Below are 22,438 nucleotides of genomic sequence, written 5' to 3' on the forward strand. Positions count from 1 at the left end.
CGTCCCTGTCTCATCGACAGCAGCTCAGTTGAAGCGGTCTCTCCCCTGTTAGGGTGATCAAACACAGTTCTGAACTCCCTCACGAACCCGGTGTATGTGTGAAGGAGCCGTGAATTTTGCTCCCAAAGCGCCGTAGCCCAAGCGCGTGCCTCTCCCCGAAGCAGAGTGATCACATAAGCTATTTTGCTTGCGTCTGACGCGTACATGACGGGACGTTGTGCGAAGACGAGCGAACACTGCATAAGAAAGTCCGCGCACGTCTCCACACAACCTCCGTACGGCTCAGGAGGGCTTATGTATGCTTCAGGGGATGGTGGGAGGGGTTGTTGGACCACCACTGGAACATTAATATCTAGCACAGGATCGACAGGAGGAGGAGCCGCAGCAGCGCCCTGAGCGCTCGCCGCCACTTGCGCGGAGAGAGCCTCCACCCTGCGGTTCAGGAGGATGTTTTGCTCGGCTATTTGATCCATTCGAGCCGTAAAGGCGGTGAGAATATGCTGTAGCTCACCAATCACGCCTCCTGCAGATGCCTGTGCTCCCTGCTCTCCCATTGGTTGTTCAACAGCCTGGTGACGCCCCTCGGAGTCCATGACGCTGGCCGAGATATCCTGTTGGGAAAGTGTAGTGACACGGACCCACAACAGGGGGCGTAAATGAACGGACAATGGAAGGAGTCAAATTATAACACTTTACTGGTGTGAATGTCACAACCAAACACAGCAGAATCAGAATGTGCAACAGTCAATCAATAAAGGTGTCGTGTGGGCAGGCTCGACGATAGGAGACGCCCGTCTGGAAACGAACCGGAACCACACGATTTCCACCGCCACCCGAACCCGAGGGATACTGGAGTCGCCAAGTTCCGGAGTCCCCAGGTGGCCACTTTCCCGGAGTGTCGGATCTGGTACTGCTGGCAGAAAGCAAAAGATAGTCAAAGGGTGGGTGTGTGAACACCCAGTAACAAAGGTGGGAATGCCACCTCCACCTCTCACTCAGCGCGTTGCAGCGGTCTCAGCTGAAAAGGAGCGCCGTCTTGCACAGCCTCCTCACAAACGACCGGTTCTCCTGCAAACACTCACAATAATAGATTTATCGATCTCAAAAGGGGCTGAGAGTATTACCTCCAGATGAAGATGATATCTCGGCAGTTTGGTGGAGGCGTCTTCCTGCTTTTGTACCAGATGTGTTGATTAGTGACAGCTGTCACGGATGATGGGTGACAGCTGTCACCACGGCTTGTTCCTGAGGCGGCAGCGCCCTCTCGTGCCTGAAGCCCGCACTTCAGGCAGGGCGCCTTCTGGTGGTGGGCCAGCAGTACCTCCTCTTCTGGCAGCCCACACAACAGTATCAAAAGGTAATCATCTTGAGACAATAACCAAAACAATATTCCCACCAAGTTTTGTGGACATCCATCCTCGTATTTTTAGTTATTTCATTCACTCACACACACGTGAGTATCAGTAATGACTATATTTGTTGTTGATGTTTATAATGAGGTTTGCACGAACCTGAGAGAGCCAGCAGTTAGTGGTCATGATCTGCTCCCTCTCATTCTGAAACAAAGACAGATTAAAGCTTTGACATGAGTTCAAACAAATATGGACGCAGCATTCAGATATCAGCTCAGCTATTCATTTCTCCAAATAATGACTGTGTGTGTGTGTGTGTGTGTGTGTGTGTGTGTGTGTGTGTGTGTGTGTGTGTGTGTGTGTGTGTGTGTGTGTGTGTGTGTGTGTGTGTGTTTCTCACCACATTGATCAGCTGAGCTAAAGACACCTGCACGTAAATGGTGACCTGCTGACTGGTGTTGACAGCTGGTCTGATCAGCTTGTTGTAGCGCTCAGGTGATAAGAGCTGATTCACCAGCCGCTCCTCCACATCAGCACACAAGGCAGCTGCACACACACACACACACACACACACACACACACACACACACACACACACAGAAAATATGTGTTACACAATGATACATTATACAGTTCATCCAAGGCTTCCAGTTACCTGAGACAAATAAGCAAAGTGCACATCTCGGGCCGTGCGGTGCATTATGGGTACACTAAATTTTTCAGCTACCAATCCATATTCAAAGATAGTGGAAAGCAGTGAGGAGTGCTAAGATTTGGACCATTTCAACCGCTGGAAAGTTGACGATTTAAAGCATTTTTGTAAGCTCTGTGGATTGCCTGTTACAATGAGGAGTTGAAAGACTTGATTGTTTGTTGCAAATATTTGCTCATTTTGAAATGGATGCCTGCAACACATTTCAAAAAAGTTGGGACGGGGCAACAAAAGACTAGGCAAGTTGATGAATGTTCAAAGAACACCTAATTGGAAACAGGTGAGTGTCATGATTGGATATAAAAGGAGCATCCCCAAAAGGCTCAGCCGTTCACAAGCAAAGATGGGGCGAAGATCACTTTGTGAACAACTGCGTGAAAAAATAGTCCAACAGTTTAAGAACAATGTTTCTCAACGTTCAATTGCAAGGAATTTAGGGATTCCATCATCTACAGTCCATATTATAATCAGAAGATTCAGAATCTGGAGAACTTTCTACACATAAGCGGCAAGGCTGAAAACCAACACTGAATGCCCGTGACCTTCGATCCTTCAGGCAGCACTGCATTAAAAACTGACATCATTGTGTAAAGGATCTTACCGTGTGGGCTCAGGAACACTTCAGAAAACCATTGTCAGTTAACACATTTAGTCGCTACATCTACAAGTGCAAGTTAAAACTCTACCATGCAAAGCAAAACCTATACATCAACAACATCCAGAAACGCCACCACCTTCTCTGGGCCTAAGCTCATTTGAAATGGACAGACGCAAAGTGGAAAAGTGTTCTGTGGTCTGATGAGTCCACACTTCAAATTGTTTTTGGAAACCATGGATGTTGTGTCCCTGGGACAAAAGAGGAAAGAGACCATCCAGACTGCTACGAGCACAAAGTTCAAGAGCCAGCATCTGTGATGGTATGGAGGTGTGTTAGTGCCCATGGCATCGGGGGCGTTCCTGGAGGCGGGCCGACCGGGCAGCCGCCTAGGGCAGCATCGCGGGGGGGGGAGCGGCACGACCGTGCGGGGGAAAAAAAAAACGGTCAAAAAAAAAAAAACGGGGTGGGGGGGTTGTCCTGATGGGGGGGTTCGTGGTTACAACGCGCTCAACTTTTGTTCAGAATCAGCTTCTTATCACTGGTAACGATGCGGCTTTCCCCTCACTCATTCCCGCAGCTTCACAGTGCTTTAAATGGTCCACAGAGTTCAATAGCGACACAAAGAGTGCAGCGAAACGAGACGAGTCATTGGATAAATACTGGGCTTTGTCCCGCCCATCGGACGCTCAGCATGTCTGGCGCTCTATGGGGCAGTGGGCGGGCCTCGGCCAGCCCGGACGCTCAGCTTCTGCATGATGATTGGATGATCTGTCTGAGGCTGAATCCCTTTTTGACTGACAGCGAAATGAGCGAATCAGCGATCTTTTGGTGTAAACATCCGTGGGAGCATTTTTTAATTTTCATTCTGTTCTGAGTTGAACCGGAGACTTTCCAAATTCTCTTAGCAGTATTTTCTTTGTTAAAAACGACTAGCGACAAATCGAGCTTCTATTTCTGGTGGGTTTTTTTTGTAGCTGCTTGTGTTTGGAGACTGACTTCTATCACTCTTTCTGACTTCTATCGCAGTTTCTGTCCCTACTGAGCAGCGGGTGCTGCTGAGCTCCTCCACCGTCACAAAGCACTCACAGGCGGACAAACTTCACACGAGCCTCGCGCCAGTCCCAGCTAGCGAGCTAGCTAGGTAGCAAGCTGCACATAATGGCAGACAATTTGAATGTTGTGGACCGGATTTTGGCGAAGCCATTTGATAGTCTTCCTTACGAAGAAGCCGTGGCTGCTGTCATGGCTTCAGCTCTCAATGGTTTGCAGGCCAAAGTTAAAGCAATAGCCCCCAGTGCAATGTTTGTGCATTGCTATGCACACAGACTGAATCTGGTTCTGTCTCAGGGGGCTAAATGCTTATCTGAGTGCAGAATGTTTTTTGCATCACTCGAGGATGTCTTTTCTTGAGTCTGCAGGCTGCTCAAGGTTGCCCAGAAATGCTCCTACTCGATGGAATTTCACATCACGGATAGTGAGCACTGTGGCAAACAATTATGATGCCCTCCTGCAAAATTTGAGATGATCATTGCAGATAAGTCCATGGATGATGACACATTAGACTGTGCCAATTTCTTTGTGTTTGTTATTGCAGTAGTCATTAAAACTGGAAATGTGTTCTTGAAAATAGCTGTTGTGAGTTAATTTGTGGGATTGTGGGTGTTCTGAACGAAGTTAGTGTTTTCATGAGTGGTGGGGTGGAGGTGGTGGCCACGTTAGTGTGCGCGGGGAGGGGGGGGGGGGGTGGCGCACGCAGAGGGTTTCGCCCGGGGAGTAAATCACTCTATGACCACCACTGCATGGCTTGGGCAACTTACACATCTGTGATGGCACCATCAATGCTGAAAGGTACATCCAGGATATGGAGCAACACATGCTGCCATCCAAGCAACGTCTTTTTCAGGGATGTCACAGTTTGTTTCAGGAAGACAATGCCAAGCCACATTCCGCAAGAATGAACAGCTAATTACACATCTGTGTACAGGGTAAAGGCCTGGTGCTGTTTTATTTTACATTATTTATGTCTTATCTGTGTCTTATTCCATTTTATTGTACAACTCTGTTTTTAAAGGTGTGAATAAAGAAATTCATACCTGTAGCTCACCATTGCTTTTGATTAAACATCACAGACTATATATATATCAATCAATTTCAATTTTTTTTTATATAGCACCAAATCACAACAAACAGTTGCCCCAAGGCGCTTTATATTGTAAGGCAAGGCCATACAATAATTATGTAAAACCCCAACGGTCAAAACGACCCCCTGTGAGCAAGCACTTGGCTACAGTGGGAAGGAAAAACTCCCTTTTAACAGGAAGAAACCTCCAGCAGAACCAGGCTCAGGGAGGGGCAGTCCTCTGCTGGGACTGGTTGGGGCTGAGGGAGAGAACCAGGAAAAAGATATGCTGTGGAGGGGAGCAGAGATCGATCACTAATGATTAAATGCAGAGTGGTGCATACAGAGCAAAAAGAGAAAGAAACAGTGCATCATGGGAACCCCCCAGCAGTCTACGTCTATAGCAGCATAACTAAGGGATGGTTCAGGGTCACACGATCCAGCCCTAACTATAAGCTTTAGCAAAAAGGAAAGTTTTAAGCCTAATCTTAAAAGTAGAGAGGGTGTCTGTCTCCCTGATCTGAATTGGGAGCTGGTTCCACAGGAGAGGAGCCTGAAAGCTGAAGGCTCTGCCTCCCATTCTACTCTTACAAACCCTAGGAACTACAAGTAAGCCTGCAGTCTGAGAGCGAAGCGCTCTATTGGGGTGATATGGTACTACGAGGTCCCTAAGATAAGATGGGACCTGATTATTCAAAACCTTATAAGTAAGAAGAAGAATTTTAAATTCTATTCTAGAATTAACAGGAAGCCAATGAAGAGAGGCCAATATGGGTGAGATATGCTCTCTCCTTCTAGTCCCCGTCAGTACTCTAGCTGCAGCATTTTGAATTAACTGAAGGCTTTTTAGGGAACTTTTAGGACAACCTGATAATAATGAATTACAATAGTCCAGCCTAGAGGAAATAAATGCATGAATTAGTTTTTCAGCATCACTCTGAGACAAGACCTTTCTGATTTTAGAAATATTGCGTAAATGCAAAAAAGCAGTCCTACATATTTGTTTAATATGCGCTTTGAATGACATGTCCTGATCAAAAATGACTCCAAGATTTCTCACAGTATTACTAGAGGCCAGGGCAATGCCATCCAGAGTAAGGATCTGGTTAGACACCATGTTTCTAAGATTTGTGGGGCCAAGTACAATAACTTCAGTTTTATCTGAGTTTAAAAGCAGGAAATTAGAGGTCATCCATGTCTTTATGTCTGTAAGACAATCCTGCAGTTTAGCTAATTGGTGTGTGTCCTCTGGCTTCATGGATAGATAAAGCTGGGTATCATCTGCGTAACAATGAAAATTTAAGCAATACCGTCTAATAATACTACCTAAGGGAAGCATGTATAAAGTGAATAAAATTGGTCCTAGCACAGAACCTTGTGGAACTCCATAATTAACCCTAGTCTGTGAAGAAGATTCCCCATGTACATGAACAAATTGTAATCTATTGGACAAATATGATTCAAACCACCGCAGCGCAGTGCCTTTAATACCTATGGCATGCTCTAATCTCTGTAATAAAATTTTATGGTCAACAGTATCAAAAGCAGCACTGAGGTCTAACAGAACAAGCACAGAGATGAGTCCACTGTCCGAGGCCATAAGAAGATCATTTGTAACCTTCACTAATGCTGTTTCTGTACTATGATGAATTCTAAAACCTGACTGAAACTCTTCAAATAGACCATTCCTCTGCAGATGATCAGTTAGCTGTTTTACAACTACCCTTTCAAGAATTTTTGAGAGAAAAGGAAGGTTGGAGATTGGCCTATAATTAGCTAAGATAGCTGGGTCAAGTGATGGCTTTTTAAGTAATGGTTTAATTACTGCCACCTTAAAAGCCTGTGGTACATAGCCAACTAACAAAGATAGATTGATCATATTTAAGATCGAAGCATTAAATAATGGTAGGGCTTCCTTGAGCAGCCTGGTAGGAATGGGGTCTAATAAACATGTTGATGGTTTGGATGAAGTAACTAATGAAAATAACTCAGACAGAACAATCGGAGAGAATGAGTCTAACCAAATACCGGCATCACTGAAAGCAGCCAAAGATAACGATACGTCTTGGGATGGTTATGAGTAATTTTTTCTCTAATAGTTAAAATTTTGTTAGCAAAGAAAGTCATGAAGTCATTACTAGTTAAAGTTAATGGAATACTCAGCTCAATAGAGCTCTGACTCTTTGTCAGCCTGGCTACAGTGCTGAAAAGAAACCTGGGGTTGTTCTTATTTTCTTCAATTAGTGATGAGTAGAAAGATGTCCTAGCTTTACGGAGGGCTTTTTTATAGAGCAACAGACTCTTTTTCCAGGCTAAGTGAAGATCTTCTAAATTAGTGAGACGCCATTTCCTCTCCAACTTACGGGTTATCTGCTTAAGCTACGAGTTTGTGAGTTATACCATGGAGTCAGGCACTTCTGATTTAAAGCTCTCTTTTTCAGAGGAGCTACAGCATCCAAAGTTGTCTTCAATGAGGATGTAAAACTATTGACGAGATACTCTATCTCACTTACAGAGTTTAGGTAGCTACTCTGCACTGTGTTCGTATATGGCATTAGAGAACATAAAGAAGGAATCATATCCTTAAACCTAGTTACAGCACTTTCTGAAAGACTTCTAGTATAATGAAACTTATTCCCCACTGCTGGGTAGTCCATCAGAGTAAATGTAAATGTTATTAAGAAATGATCAGACAGCAGGGAGTTTTCAGGGAATACTGTTAAGTCTTCTATTTCCATACCATAAGTCAGAACAAGATCTAAGATATGATTAAAGTGGTGGGTGGACTCATTTACTTTTTGAGCAAAGCCAATAGAGTCTAATAATAGATTAAATGCAGTGTTGAGGCTGTCATTCTCAGCATCTGTGTGGATGTTAAAATCGCCCACTATAATTATCTTATCTGAGCTAAGCACTAAGTCAGACAAAAGGTCTGAAAATTCACAGAGAAACTCACAGTAACGACCAGGTGGACGATAGATAATAACAAATAAAACTGGTTTTTGGGACTTCCAATTTGGATGGACAAGACTAAGAGTCAAGCTTTCAAATGAATTAAAGCTCTGTCTGGGTTTTTGATTAATTAATAAGCTGGAATGGAAGATTGCTGCTAATCCTCCGCCCCGGCCCGTGCTACGAGCATTCTGACAGTTAGTGTGACTCGGGGGGTGTTGACTCATTTAAACTAACATATTCATCCTGCTGTAACCAGGTTTCTGTAAGGCAGAATAATCAATATGTTGATCAATTATTATATCATTTACCAACAGGGACTTAGAAGAGAGAGACCTAATGTTTAATAGACCACATTTAACTGTTTTAGTCTGTGGTGCAGTTGAAGGTGCTATATTATTTTTTCTTTTTGAATTTTTATGCTTAAATAGATTTTTGCTGGTTATTGGTAGTCTGGGAGCAGGCACCGTCTCTACGGGGATGGGGTAATGAGGGGATGGCAGGGGGAGACAAGCTGCAGAGAGGTGTGTAAGACTACAACTCTGCTTCCTGGTCCCAACCCTGGATAGTCACGGTTTGGAGGATTTAAGAAACATTATATATTGGCCAGATTTCTAGAAATCTGGCCTATATATATATATATATATATATATATATATATATATATATATATATATATATATATATATATATATATATATATATATATGTTCTGCACTCAGATTGCAATAGCCAATCACAGATTAGCCTTTCTGTCCATCATTTACCTGTATTTTGACATGCTTGGTGCCAGAAAGTTATGTTGGATCCAAAAAGATCCAAAAAGGCTAGGACCAAAAGTTATATTGGATTGCTTCCCACAGACCAATAGCGTTAGAGCTTACTGCCAACAGCTAGCCTATCAGAGCGCGGCATACGAAGTTCAGGAACTAGCTGACAGACGCTGGTTGAAAAAATGGCAACAAACATGTCAACAACAGCAGAAAATCGTCTGCCACCGAGGTTTGCTGAGTTCACAGAGGAGGAACTGGTGGAAATATTGAACTCCAAGGATGTCAAAAACACTAAGAAGGTAGACAAGCACGCTACTGACGTTTTAGAAGCATTCATATGCTGTTCACAACAAAATAAATTGATCTAATTTACTTGACTCTTTGTTGTTTCAGAAAAGTTATACTGGATGAGGCGTAGCCAAGTCCAATATAACTTTTCTTCATCCAATATTTCTCTATGTTGGACTCCTTACCATCCATTATTTGTATTATATATATATATATATATATATATAGAGAGAGAGAGAGAGAGAGAGAGAGAGAGAGAGAGAGAGAGAGAGAGAGAGAGAGAGAGAGAGAGAGAGAGAGAGAGAGAGATACAACAGGTGCTGGCTTCATCCTTTAATAGGAGACACCTGATTCACACCTGTTTGTTCCACAAAATTGATGAACTCACTGACTGAATGCCACACTACTATTATTGTGAACACCCCCTTTTCTACTTGTTTTTACTAATAGCCCAATTTCATAGCCTTAAGAGTGTGCATATCATGAATGCTTGGTCTTGTTGGATTGTGAGAATCTACTGAATCTACTGGTACCTTGTTTCCCATGTAACAATAAGAAATATACTCAAAACCTGGATTAATCTTTTTAGCCACATAGCACTACTATTATTCTGAACACTACTGTATATATAGATATAGATATAGATAAAGATATAGATATATATATATATAGATATATCTGTGGATTTATATACTATTGTTGTTTTGGTTTTTATTGTTTTGTTTTGGTAACAAGTAATCACATTACTTAAAGTATCATACATTCTTCTGTTTTACATTTGTCTGTTATCTGCTTAAATGTACATGTGAGACTGGTTTTAACTGGTTAAGCATTTAGAACAAAGCACGTCAGGTTTCACCATGTGAGCTTGGAGAAGGGCGTGGACTCCTCCCTTTGCCCGCAAGGAGCCAATAAGATAGGATTTCCAAGAACAGAGTCCGCCCTTTTGTCACGCCAACATTGCATTTCATAAAAACTACTACTCCTTTTCTTTGTTCGGGATTCTGACTCTTGCATGAGTTACACCAGCTGGAATCCAGGCTTGTAATTTCACCTTAACTTTGAATAAATTCAACCTGAGAAATAGTCTGTTTTTGGACCTTGATTGGGACTGAAGAAAAAAGAACCATGAGAAGTTTACACAGACATTAGTGTGCCTGTGACTGACATTAATGGCCTTGTTACTTTTTTGTCTCTGCCAAGAATGTAATGTTGTCAAGCTCTTGTTTGGTAGAGAGACAGGACTTGGGTAAAGGACAGGTCACATAAGCCACCTGGGGACAGGCTGGTTGTCTGTTTGAGTGGTTGCCATCAAAGGGCTGGAGCGGAACTATGTTGTGGTGGATGCAGTAATACTTGGCATTGATATAAATCATGATTCATTGATTAATATGATGATCTTGTAAAAGCTAGGAATGGATCACTCAAACATGCAGTACTCAGTTTCAACAGCAAAAGGCAAATAAATGAGATAGTATTTTATTTAGTCATTACTGGTTAACATTACATATCATAAACTGAAATTGAGAAGCTTTTTTTTTGTAAATCATTTTCTTTCATAATTTAATGATTTTAAACCTGACTTTTGGCACAGTAACTGAATTTATTTTATTTATTTCAATGGCGAAACCTTTTAAAGATATATTTTACTCATAAAAGGTTGCAGCATTCTCTGGCTGTTACCTGCATGTTGCCTCATTCAGTTGGACACCAAGTTCCAAGTAAATATGTCCAACCTCATACAGTTTATGTAACTTCCTCCAAGGAAATTCCAGCTCTCTGATTTTGTTTCCTTAATTTCATCATTTCAGTGGAGCGAGTACAGAGACAATGCATTCATATCAAGTTAAGACGGCGTGTTGAGGGTGTCGTGTGTGTCGTACTGATTAGGTACAATGACTACACGCCCCAGGCCACATTTATGTCGACTCAGTTTGATTTTACAGATGTGCGTAGGTGGAAGCCTATGTCAGAGAGATGGTTTAAAACCCTCCAGATTTTTTTGTAGACTAAAATTTTAATTTACAGCCTGATGGGACCCTATTTGAAAGATGCACAAACAGTGTGACTTTGCATCAGTGTTGTATAGTAACAAAGTAAAAATACTTCACTACTGTACTTAAGTACATTTTGGGAGACTTTGTACTTTACTTGAGTTTTTTAAATTCAGCTTACTTTCACTTTTACTTCACTACATTTCCGACCATAATTGCATACAACCCCTGGCAAAAATTATGGAATCATCGGCCTCGGAGGATGTTCATTCAGTTGTTTAATTTTGTAGGGAAAAAAAGCAGATCACAGACATGACACAAAACTAAAGTCATTTCAAATGGCAACTTTCTGGCTTTAAGAAACACTATAAGAAATCAGGAAAAATAATTGTGGCAGTCAGTAACGGTTACTTTTTTAGACCAAGCAGAGGGAAAAAAATATGGAATCACTCAATTCTGAGGAAAAAATTATGGAATCATGAAAACAAAAGAACGCTCCAACACATCACTAGTATTTTGTTGCACCACCTCTGGCTTTTATAACAGCTTGCAGTCTCTGAGGCATGGACTTAATGAGTGACAAACAGTACTCTTCATCAATCTGGCTCCAACTTTCTCTGATTGCTGTTGCCAGATCAGCTTTGCAGGTTGGAGCCTTGTCATGGACCATTTTCTTCAACTTCCACCAAAGAGTTTCAATTGGATTAAGATCCGGACTATTTGCAGGCCATGACATTGACCCTATGTGTCTTTTTGCAAGGAATGTTTTCACAGTTTTTGCTCTATGGCAAGATGCATTATCATCTTGAAAAATGATTTCATCATCCCCAAACATCCTTTAAATTGATGGGATAAGAAAAGTGTCCAAAATATCAACGTAAACTTGTGTATTTATTGATGATGTAATGACAGCCATCTCCCCAGTGCCTTTACCTGACATGCAGCCCCATATCATCAATGACTGTGGAAATTTACATGTTCTCTTCAGGCAGTCATCTTTAGAAATCTCACTGGAACAGAACCAAACAAAAGTTCCAGCATCATCACCTTGCCCAATGTAGATTCGAGATTCATCCCTGAATATGACTTTCATCCAGTCATCCACAGTCCACGATTGCTTTTCCTTAGCCCATTGTAACCTTGTTTTTTTCTGTTTAGGTGTTAATGATGGCTTTCATTTAGCTGTTCTGTATGTAAATCCCATTTCCTTTAGGCGGTTTCTTACAGTTCGGTCACAGACATTGACTCCAGTTTCCTCCCATTCGTTCCTCATTTGTTTTGTTGTGCATTTTCGATTTTTGAGACATATTGCTTTAAGTTTTCTGTCTTGATGCTTTGATGTCTTCCTTGGTCTACCAGTATGTTTGCCTTTAACAACCTTCCCATGTTGTTTGTATTTGGTCCAGAGTTTAGACACAGCTGACTGTGAACAACCAACATCTTTTGCAACATTGCGTGATGATTTACCCTCTTTTAAGAGTTTGATAATCCTCTCCTTTGTTTCAATTGACATCTCTCGTGTTGGAGTCCACTTGTCAGTCCACTTGGTGCAACAGCTCTCCAAGGTGTGATCACTCCTTTTTAGATGCAGACTAATGAGAAGATCTGATTTGATGCAGGTGTTAGTTTGGGGGATGAAAATTTACAGGGTAATTTCATAATTTATTCCTCAGAATTGAGTGATTCCATATTTTTTCCCTCTGCTTGGTCTAAAAAAGTAACCGTTACTGACTGAGTGACTCAGAGTGATGCTGAAAAACTAATTCATGCATTTATTTCCTCTAGGCTGGACTATTGTAATTCATTATCATCAGGTTGTCCTAAAAGTTCCCTAAAAAGCCTTCAGTTAATTCAAAATACTGCAGCTAGAGTACTGACGGGGACTAGAAGGAGAGAGCATATCTCACCCATATTGGCCTCTCTTCATTGGCTTCCTGTTAATTCTAGAATAGAATTTAAAATTCTTCTTCTTACTTATAAGGTTTTGAATAATCTGGTCCCATCTTATCTTAGGGACCTCGTAGTACCATATCACCCCAATAGAGCGCTTCGCTCTCAGACTGCAGGCTTACTTGTAGTTCCTAGGGTTTGTAAGAGTAGAATGGGAGGCAGAGCCTTCAGCTTTCAGGCTCCTCTCCTGTGGAACCAGCTCCCAATTCAGATCAGGGAGACAGACACCCTCTCTACTTTTAAGATTAGGCTTAAAACTTTCCTTTTTGCTAAAGCTTATAGTTAGGGTTGGATCAGGTGACCCTGAACCATCCCTTAGTTATGCTGCTATAGACTTAGACTGCTGGGGGGTTCCCATGATGCACTGTTTCTTTCTCTTTTTGCTCTGTATGCACCACTCTGCATTTAATCATTAGTGATCGATCTCTGCTCCCCTCCACAGCATGTCTTTTTCCTGGTTCTCTCCCTCAGCCCCAACCAGTCCCAGCAGAAGACTGCCCCTCCCTGAGCCTGGTTCTGCTGGAGGTTTCTTCCTGTTAAAAGGGAGTTTTTCCTTCCCACTGTAGCCAAGTGCTTGCTCACAGGGGGTCGTTTTGACCGTTGGGGTTTTACATAATTATTGTATGGCCTTGCCTTACAATATAAATCGCCTTGGGGCAACTGTTTGTTGTGATTTGGCGCTATATAAAAAAATTGATTGATTGATTGATTGACTGCCACAATTTTTTTTTCCTGATTTCTTATAGTGTTTCTTAAATCCAGAAAGTTGCCATTTGAAATGACTATAGTTTTGTGTCATGTCTGTGATCTGCTTTTTTTTCTACAAAATTAAACAACTGAAGGAACATCCTGCGAGGCCGGTGATTCCATAATTATTGCCAGGGGTTGTACTTCTACTCCGATACATTTTCTATGTGCCATGCCATTACTCGTTACAAAAACACACACACACACAAAAAAGTTGTGTTTTCACCCAGAGACACCACTGATTACTAGTGACTGCAACGAAGTCAGGCCGATTTGTCATGAGGCATGTCCGGTAGACTTTTTTGCAGTTGCGCACTTGCGCACTTGGGGGTGTTTGTCAGGAAAATTATCATTTCTCTACATTGATTATAGACCTGCAGCGGGTCTGTAATCAACTTTTCTGCAGCACAGCTTTGCTTTGAACCTTGAACCAATCGATGCAGTGATTTGCAGATCGAAGCAGTGCTTCGATCTACGATTAGTGGATTCATTGTTTAATTTCACGTTATCCTAATTTTTCCCTGCTAAAACCCTGAAGAGCATATGTCTGTGAGTAATATGTAATATTTTTATGTTAAACCGACCTGTTATGGTCTTCTGAAACAGTTGATAGATGTATTTTATAACTTAAAAATGGGACCAATGCTAACGCGTTAGCATGTCTATGGCATTTTCAGTGTTAAAGTTAGCATTAAGCTGTTCGCATCAGCACGTTTGTGTTGATTTGTTTTCTGTATAATTAATGGCTCAGCGTTCGTTGTTGTAAATGAGTCAAATTGCAATTTTTAAATTTATTTTTATTCATATATTAATAATAGCAACAACAATTATAGTCTAGATAATAGACAATAATAGTCAGTAATAATAAACTAATAATGTTACAATACAAGTTTAGAGAAAGAGACAAAAAGAACCAAATGAAACAAAACACAACAGAAAAGATAAAACCATGTAACAATGAAAATAAATACATAAAGAAATAAATAACTGTTTCCTGTGAACACCTAGTGAGTAGCCTACTCTCATTTAAGTTTTGAAATCTTGTTTCTGAAGTGTTTTTGTGTGACGTGCACAATTTTCAGTATTTTTACTAACACTACCAGTCATTTACAAGCAGTGTTGCCACAGTTACTTTGATAAAGTAATCCAATTACTGATTACTGATTACTCCTTGAAAAAGTAACTTAGTTACTTTACTGATTACTCAATTGTAAAAGTAGATTAGATTAGATTACTAGTTACTTTTTTAGTTACTTTCCCCAGCTGCCGACAACAACCCTCTGCCACCTCAACATGACAATGAAACCTGTTTTGCCAAAACTCACTTTATAGTCACCCTTTTTTGACTTCAATGAAAATAAATACTTGTTTTATAAAAAGTAAAATAATCTTTCTTGACCTCATATTTAACTGTTGACAGCACTGTAACAGTAAAACTTGTAATTTCTAACCTACATTGTTTAGAAATGTAACTATTAAATTCTAACATTTTTCTAACATTTAAATTCTCTATAAAAATTTTACTTGTCAAAATTATTATTATTTTAAGTAGTATTAGTAGGTGTAGTAAAAAAAACGGCTTCAAAATCAAATCAAATCAAATCAACTTTATTTATATAGCGCCAAATCACAACAAACAGCTGCTCCAAGGTGCTTTATATTGTAAGGCAAGGCCATACAATAATTACGGAAAAACCACAACGGTCAAAACGACCCCCTGTGAGCAAGCACTTGGCAACAGTGGGAAGGAAAAACTCCCTTTTAACAGGAAGAAACCTCCAGCAGAACCAGGCTCAGGGAGGGGCAGTCTTCTGCTGGGACTGGTTGGGGCTGAGGGAGAGAACCAGGAAAAAGACATGCTGTGGAGGGGAGCAGAGATCAATCACTAATGATTAAATGCAGACTGGTGCATACAGAGCAAAAAGAGAAAGAAACACTCAGTTTCCCCAGCAACCCCCCCAGCAGTCTAAGTCTATAGCAACATAACTCAGGGTCACCTGATCCAGCCTTAACTATAAGCTTTAGCAAAAGGAAAGTTTTAAGCCTAATCTTAAAAGTAGAGAGGGTGTCTGTCTCCCTGATCTGAATTGGGAGCTGGTTCCACAGGAGAGGAGCCTGAAAGCTGAAGGCTCTGCCTCCCATTCTACTCTTACAAACCCTAGAAACTACAAGTAAGCCTGCAGTCTGAGAGCGAAGCGCTCTATTGGGGTGATATGGTACTACGAGGTCCCTAAGATAAGATGGGACCTGATTATTCAAAACCTTATAAGTAAGAAGAAGAATTTTAAATTCTATTCTAGAATTAACAGGAAGCCAATGAAGAGAGGCCAATATGGCCAATATTCAAAACTGGACCTTTAATCTAGGGGTGTTGTGAGGGGGGCACATCCCTGCCCCACACCCCCATTCCATCTGGATTCGCCCCTGCTTTGGCGTTTGAGCACAAAGAATGGATAACATTTATGTATGCAGAAAACATGACGAGATTTACAGGTAAGAACGTTTTATTGTGTTTTCACATCATGTGGTCCTCAGAAAGAGAGTTTAGGTGCATTTGAGTGGAAAATAATGTTAGTTGTTGACGTGTCATGGAGGATCAGCTGTTTTTAACGAGACGATACAGAGCGGCTCAGCTCAGAATTCTAAATAAAGGAGAAAAATAAAGCATAAAAATGACTTTGTAAAGCTCAGTGCAGGTGTGCTGTTTTCACCGCGCTTTAAGAGGTGAGGACGAGTCGTAGCTGATGAAAAGCTCACAGCTCGCTTAAAGTGGGCAGTTCAGTTGAACCCCGACCTCCTGCCCACAGACCAAGTTTAATGTTGCTGTCGACCCACAATGCAAAAATAATAGTAACGCACAGTGACTTGGAGAAGTAACTTTAATCTGATTACTGATTTGGAAAGAGTAACGCGTTAGATTACTCGTTACTAAAAAAAGTGGTTAGAGTAACGCGTTACCGGCATCACTGTTTACAAGCCGAGATAAACTTTGTAATATAAAGAAAATCAGTCCGTTTTTAATTATTAACATTTACTTGTACTTTTACTTTAAATACTTGAGTACATTTAGTTGTACATTACTTGTCATACTTAAGTACAATAAATACTAGATACTTTAAGACTTTTACTTGAGTAGCATTTCAGTCAGTGAAGTGAACTTCTACCAAAGTCATTTTTAATGGGTATCTGTACTTTTACTTAAGTGTTTCCGGTACTTTATGCAACACTGCTTTGCATACAATTCCTTGTGCTCCATAAAGCATCTTGAGTGAGTTTGGACAGGTGAAACTGTCGTCGAATGTCAGTAAGAACTTGAATAGAGAACACGTTACTGTCAGAACCAGACACAAGAGAGAACTCTGTCAACATTTTAGCAAACACGCAATCCTGAACTTAATTCCCTGAGGACCAGCAGAGCAAGTTATGGTTTTCACTAGTGTGCGTGCATGCGTGCGTGAATGCTGGGTGGCACTGTTCCCTTGCTTCACTCGTAGGACATCGCAAGCCTGGATTTTGAACTGTTCAAAGTTGAGGAGGTGGCAAGACTCCTCCCAGTCTGCTCCCAGTGCCGTCGCTGGTGTTGTGTGACCCTCTGAATGTACTTGATGGGATTCCGAAAGTGAGAGATTCATGGGAGAACTGTGGGAGTGCTGGGCCACACTCACGAGCTACCATGGGAGCAAGCCAAAATAGCAGAATGGATCAAAGAGGAACACCCCCTTCTGGAAGTGGCCAAACTGCTGCCAGCCTGGCTACAGTTACAGCGGACATCAAGACTCCCGTTTGAGCTTTCTGGACTTATGCATTTAATGCTCTGTTTTTATTTTATACTGAGGAGCAGAGAGCACAGCGCTGTACTGTTTTAATGTTTTTTTATCTGGAGTGCTCTTTCTCTGTCTTCCCCCCGCCCCAGAGGACGTGCAGTAGTTCATTGTGAGGACGATGCACAATCAGTGAGGAACTCTGTTCACATCCAGCTCTTCCACAGTGCACATACAGAGGATCTGGAAAGTATTCATAGCGCTTCACCTTTTTCCACATTTTGTCATGTTGCAGCCTTATTCCAAAATGGATGAAATTCATTTTTTTTCCTCAAACTTCTTCACCCAATTCCCCATAATAACAATGTAAAAAAGGTTGTTGGAGATTTTTGCAAATTTATTTTTTTTAAAAATGAAGGAATCACATGTACATAAGTATTCACAACCTTTGCCACAAAGGTCAAAATTGATTTCAGGTGCAGCCTGTTTCCACTAATCGTCCTTGAGATGTTTCTACAGTTTAACTGGAGTCCACCCGGAGTAAATTCTGTTAATTGGACATGATGTAGAAAGACACACACCTGTCTACATATAAGGTCCCACAGTTAGTGCATGACAGAGCACAAACCACGCATGAAGTCAAAGGAAGTGTCTGTAGACCTCAGACAGGACTGTCTCAAGTAGTGTGCCTTAATTGTGAGAGTTGCGACATGACAAGTCGAAAAAAAAAAAACGGTCATGTGGCTCATGGTGCCATCTTTGGTTCAAAATAGCGTTTGCTGTTAATCTATCTGCATGTAAATCCAACTATTTTATTTATTTATTCACTGAAAATGCCAGGTTGTTGTGCATTTAGAAGCACAAGTAGACACAGCAAGGGCTTCAAGATGTACAGATTCCCTTCAGATCCGAACAGAAGAAAAATTTGGGAAAATAAAGTCAGCTGTGTGGGATGGAAGCCAAAATAATCGTCAAAGCTTTGAGTGGTAAATTTACTGTTCAGTGCCATGTACAGTAAAACTCAACAAAACCATCATCATATAAACCAGATATTCACAGTCACCGGACAAAAAAAGTCCCAAAGTTTTTGTATTGTTTTCCATATAATAAACACTGTATATAATGGATTTTGTACAACGGATTGTTCGCTCACATCGGATAAATGTCCCATCCAATCGCAATGTACGAGGTCTGTTAGAAAAGTATCGGACATTTTTATTTTTTGCAAAAACCTGATGGATTTGAATCACGTGTGCTTGCATGAGCAAACCTTGAACCTTCGTGCGCATGTGTGATCTTTTTCACGCCTGTCGATTGCATCATTTGCTGGTAAGCAGCCTTTGTGTGAGGACATGTATTGTGCGCTCAGCGGATTTTCATTACAAGGAAAATGGCGGAACAACTGGAGCAGTGCGACTGCATCAAATTTTGCCAGAAACTGGGCGACAGCCAGGTGGAAACCATTCGGATGATTCAGACGGCTTTCAGTGACGATGCTATGGGCATCACACAGATTAAGGAGCAGTACAACCGGTTTAAAGAAGTCCGCACAACGGTGGAGAGTGAGCCACGCTCCGGTCGGCCATCAACATGCTGAAACGACCAGATCATTTCCAAAGTGAACGCTGTGGTGATGCGGGACCGTCGTGTGACTATCCGAGAAATTGCAGAAGAGGTGGACATCAACACTTTTTCGGTACATTCCACTGTGACAGAAGATTTGGCCATGAAAAGAGTGGTGGTGAAATTCATGCTGCTGCTGACGGCGCAGCAAAAGCGCCTCCGTGCTGAAGTCTCACAGGACATGCTGTGACATGCCCACCTCTTCCACAATTTCTCGGATAATCACATGACTGAAAAGTCACCGAAAGCCGCCTGAATCATCCGATTGGTTTCCACCTGGCTGTCGCCCAGTTTCTGGCAAAATTTGATGCGCCGCTGCTCCAGTCGTTCTGTCTTTTTCCTTGAAATGAAAATCCACCGAGCGCACAATACATGTCCTCACACAAAGGCTGCTTACCAGAAAATGATGCAATCGACAGGCGTGAAAAAGTTCATGCATGCGCATGAAGGTTCAAGGTTTGCTCATGCAAGCACACGTGAGTCAAATCCATCAGGTTTTTGCAAAAAATAAAAATGTCCGATACTTTTCTAACAGACCTCGTATATCCTTTAAACCTCTCGCATGTGGGACTGGAGTCATTTCCGTGATTAAAACACCGGCTGTTTATTTTTTTCACACCGTGTTCAGACTCGGAGCCACACTGTTTTTGACGTGCACCTGTTAAATCAGACACAGCAAAAGGCTGTGATTTGACACTTTGCTGCTTTCGCTGCTTCATCTGCCATCATATTTGAATAGTTTTTACAGTGCGCACGCTGATTACAAATGGATCAGAAAAGTCAGCAACTTTACAGCACGAAGTTGGAAAAAGAGGAAATTGTACATCTGACCTTTGATTTGGAGGTGATGAGTGTACAAAGAAAAGCTTGTTGAGGATCAAATTAGTCCAGAAAAAAGCATAATGCAGAGACGGAGAACTTTAAAACTGTCATGCACATCATTGCATGACACGGAGTTACAGAGCTGCAGAAGCATAAATCAGGCTTTAAATTAATTAAATAAATCATCAGAAATTGTAAATTTCTGTAAATTTGATAGCTTAACTATTTCTATATTTTTTCTGATAGCACCTGTACCTGGCTGTGTTGCCGTATGTGGTTAAATGATTAAAAAAAACATGTTGAAAACATAAAAGTTCATTTAGTAGTTCAGCACAGTTGGAACCAAAAGGGCACCATGTTCTGAGTTGACACCACCCTCTCAATTAGTCTCAAGGCACAAATCTGGGGAAGGGTACAGAAACATTTTGATTGCTTTGAAGGTCCCAGTGTGCACAGTGGCCTCCATCATCTGTAAATGGAAGAATTTCAGATCCACCAGGACTCTTCCTAATGGTGGCCACTCGTCTAAAATGAGCAACCGGGGGAGAAGGGCCTTAGTCATGTAGGTGACTGAGAAACTGATGATCACTCTGTCAGAGCTCCAGCATTCCTCTGTCGAGAGAGGAAAACCTTCCAGAAGGACAACCATCTCTGCAGCAATCCACCAATCAGGCCTGTATGTTTGAGTGCCCAGACGGAAGCCACAATCCTTAGTAAAAGACACATGGCAGCCCACCTGGAGTTTGCCAAAAGGCATCTGAAGGGCTCTCAGACCATGAGAAACAAAATTCTCTGGTCTGATGAGACCAAAATTATCACTTTGTTGTGAATGCCAGGCGTCATGTTTGGAGGAAACCAGGCACCATCCCTACAGTGAAGTACGGTGGTGGCAGTATCATGCTGTGGGGATGTTTTTCAGTGGCAGGAACTGGGAGACTAGTCAGGATTGAGGGAAAGATGAATGCAGCAATGTACAGACACATCCTGGATGAAAACCTGCTCCAGAGCGCGCTTGACCTCAGACTGGAGGTTCATCTTTCAGCAGGACAATGACCCTAAACACACAGCCAAGATATCAAAGGAGTAGCTTCAGGACAACTTTGTGAATGTCTTTGAGTGGTCCAGCCAGAGCCCAGACCTGAATCCGATTGAACATCTCTGGAGAGATCTGAAAATGGCTGTGCATCAACGCTCCACATCCAACCTGATGGAGCTTGAGGTGCTGCAAAGAGGAATGGGCAAAACTGCTCAAAGATACACAAGCTTGTGGCATCATATTCAAGACGACTTCAGGCTGTAATTGCTACCAAAGGTGCATCAACAAAGTATTGAGCAAAGTGTGTGAATACTTATGTACACATGATTTCTTAGTTTTTATTGTTATTATTTTTAATAAACGTGCAAAAATTTCAAAAAAAACTTTTTTCCTGTTGTCTTTATGGGGTGTTGCGAGTAGAATTTTGAAGGGAAAAAATTAATTTTATCCATTTTGGAATCGGACTGTTACATGACAAAATGTGGAAAAAGTGAAGGGTTGTGAATACTTTCCAGATGCACCGTATGTGGCTTTAAACTAGGGGTGCCGGAAAAAACTGGTTCATGTCCGAATCGCGATTCTTATTTATTACGATTCTGAATCGATCCAAAATGTCCAAGAATCGATTTTTTTATATACATTTTCTTGCTTACTTGCTGCATGTACTGTTTGTCAGGCAACAGCTTCCGTACTACAGCGTCCCCACGAGGTGGGGGGGTCCGGCGTGCTTCAAACATTCGTGAGCTGCAGCTTAGCATGGCAGATGAAGAGCTAATTCAGCCAGCACCGTCTTTGCTGAAGGCAAATGTTTGAGTGCATTTTGGATTTTATTATTTGCTGCGTAAAGAAGGAGCTTGACATGACTTATGCAGTGTGCAAAATCTGCAAAATGAAAGTCAACTACTTCGGAAACACTTCAAATCCGCAAGCACACATGCTACGCCATGACCCGGAGCTAAAAAGGAGCGGAGCAGCGGTATCTGCCGACTACTGACCAGCGCTTCGCTAAACTGCCAGCCAACTCTGAATGAGCAAAGCAGATAAGTAAATTTAGATCTAGAATCACTTGATTAACCTTGTAAAGCTGCATTTTCTTAAACATAAACATTTTTTAAGTAATATAACTATTTCTCAGAGCTCTTTGAATCGAAAATCGATTCTGAATCGAATCGTCACCCCAAGAATCCGAATCAAATTGAATTGTGAGTTGTTGTACGATTCACATCCCTACTTTAAACCAAGAAAATCTTTCTGCTAAATGCTGTGCCACGGACATGTGACGACGCCTATCCATCAGATTCAAAGCGCAAGAGGACAGAGGAGACATATCAACCTGCAGATCCACCTCAGATCAGCTGTGGAGACCCCAAGTGAAAAAAACAAAAAGGACTATTACCAAATGAATCAAATCAAATCAAAGAACTCATACCCCCAAAGCATTGCTGGACATCGCTGCTTCACAGAGAAGTGGCTGGTCCAGTGCGTGGATGAGCGCTGCACACGAACTCGGAGCCAAGAACACAAAGATCATATAAGCGAGGACACTAGATCCAGCAATGACATCAATCTGCAAGTCAGTAAGTACACTGTATGCACTGTTATTATTATTATTATTATTATGTCATTACTGGGTACAGTTGGGGGAATTTCCAGTCTTCTCACATGAATAATAGCAGGGTAATAGCAGCTGAAGACTTTGTGTACAAATGTG

At 41.6% G+C, this 22,438-nt stretch overlaps 1 protein-coding gene across 1 annotated transcript in view; it reads right to left on the reverse strand.

The window, feature by feature from the left end:
• The window catches only part of LOC117520444 (neuronal acetylcholine receptor subunit beta-2-like), a 61,571-nt gene that overhangs the window by 21,578 nt on the left and 17,555 nt on the right, over window positions 1–22,438 (reverse strand). Inside the window, exons 2-3 of the mRNA XM_034181788.1 lie at window positions 1,753–1,898; window positions 1,512–1,556 (exon numbers count right to left, since the gene is read on the reverse strand). Coding sequence (XP_034037679.1) covers window positions 1,512–1,556; window positions 1,753–1,898 — 191 coding nt within the window. The remainder of the gene's footprint in view (window positions 1–1,511; window positions 1,557–1,752; window positions 1,899–22,438) is intronic.

Source organism: Thalassophryne amazonica, chromosome 11 (genome assembly GCF_902500255.1).
Source record: "Thalassophryne amazonica chromosome 11, fThaAma1.1, whole genome shotgun sequence".
Lineage (NCBI taxonomy): Eukaryota > Metazoa > Chordata > Actinopteri > Batrachoidiformes > Batrachoididae > Thalassophryne > Thalassophryne amazonica.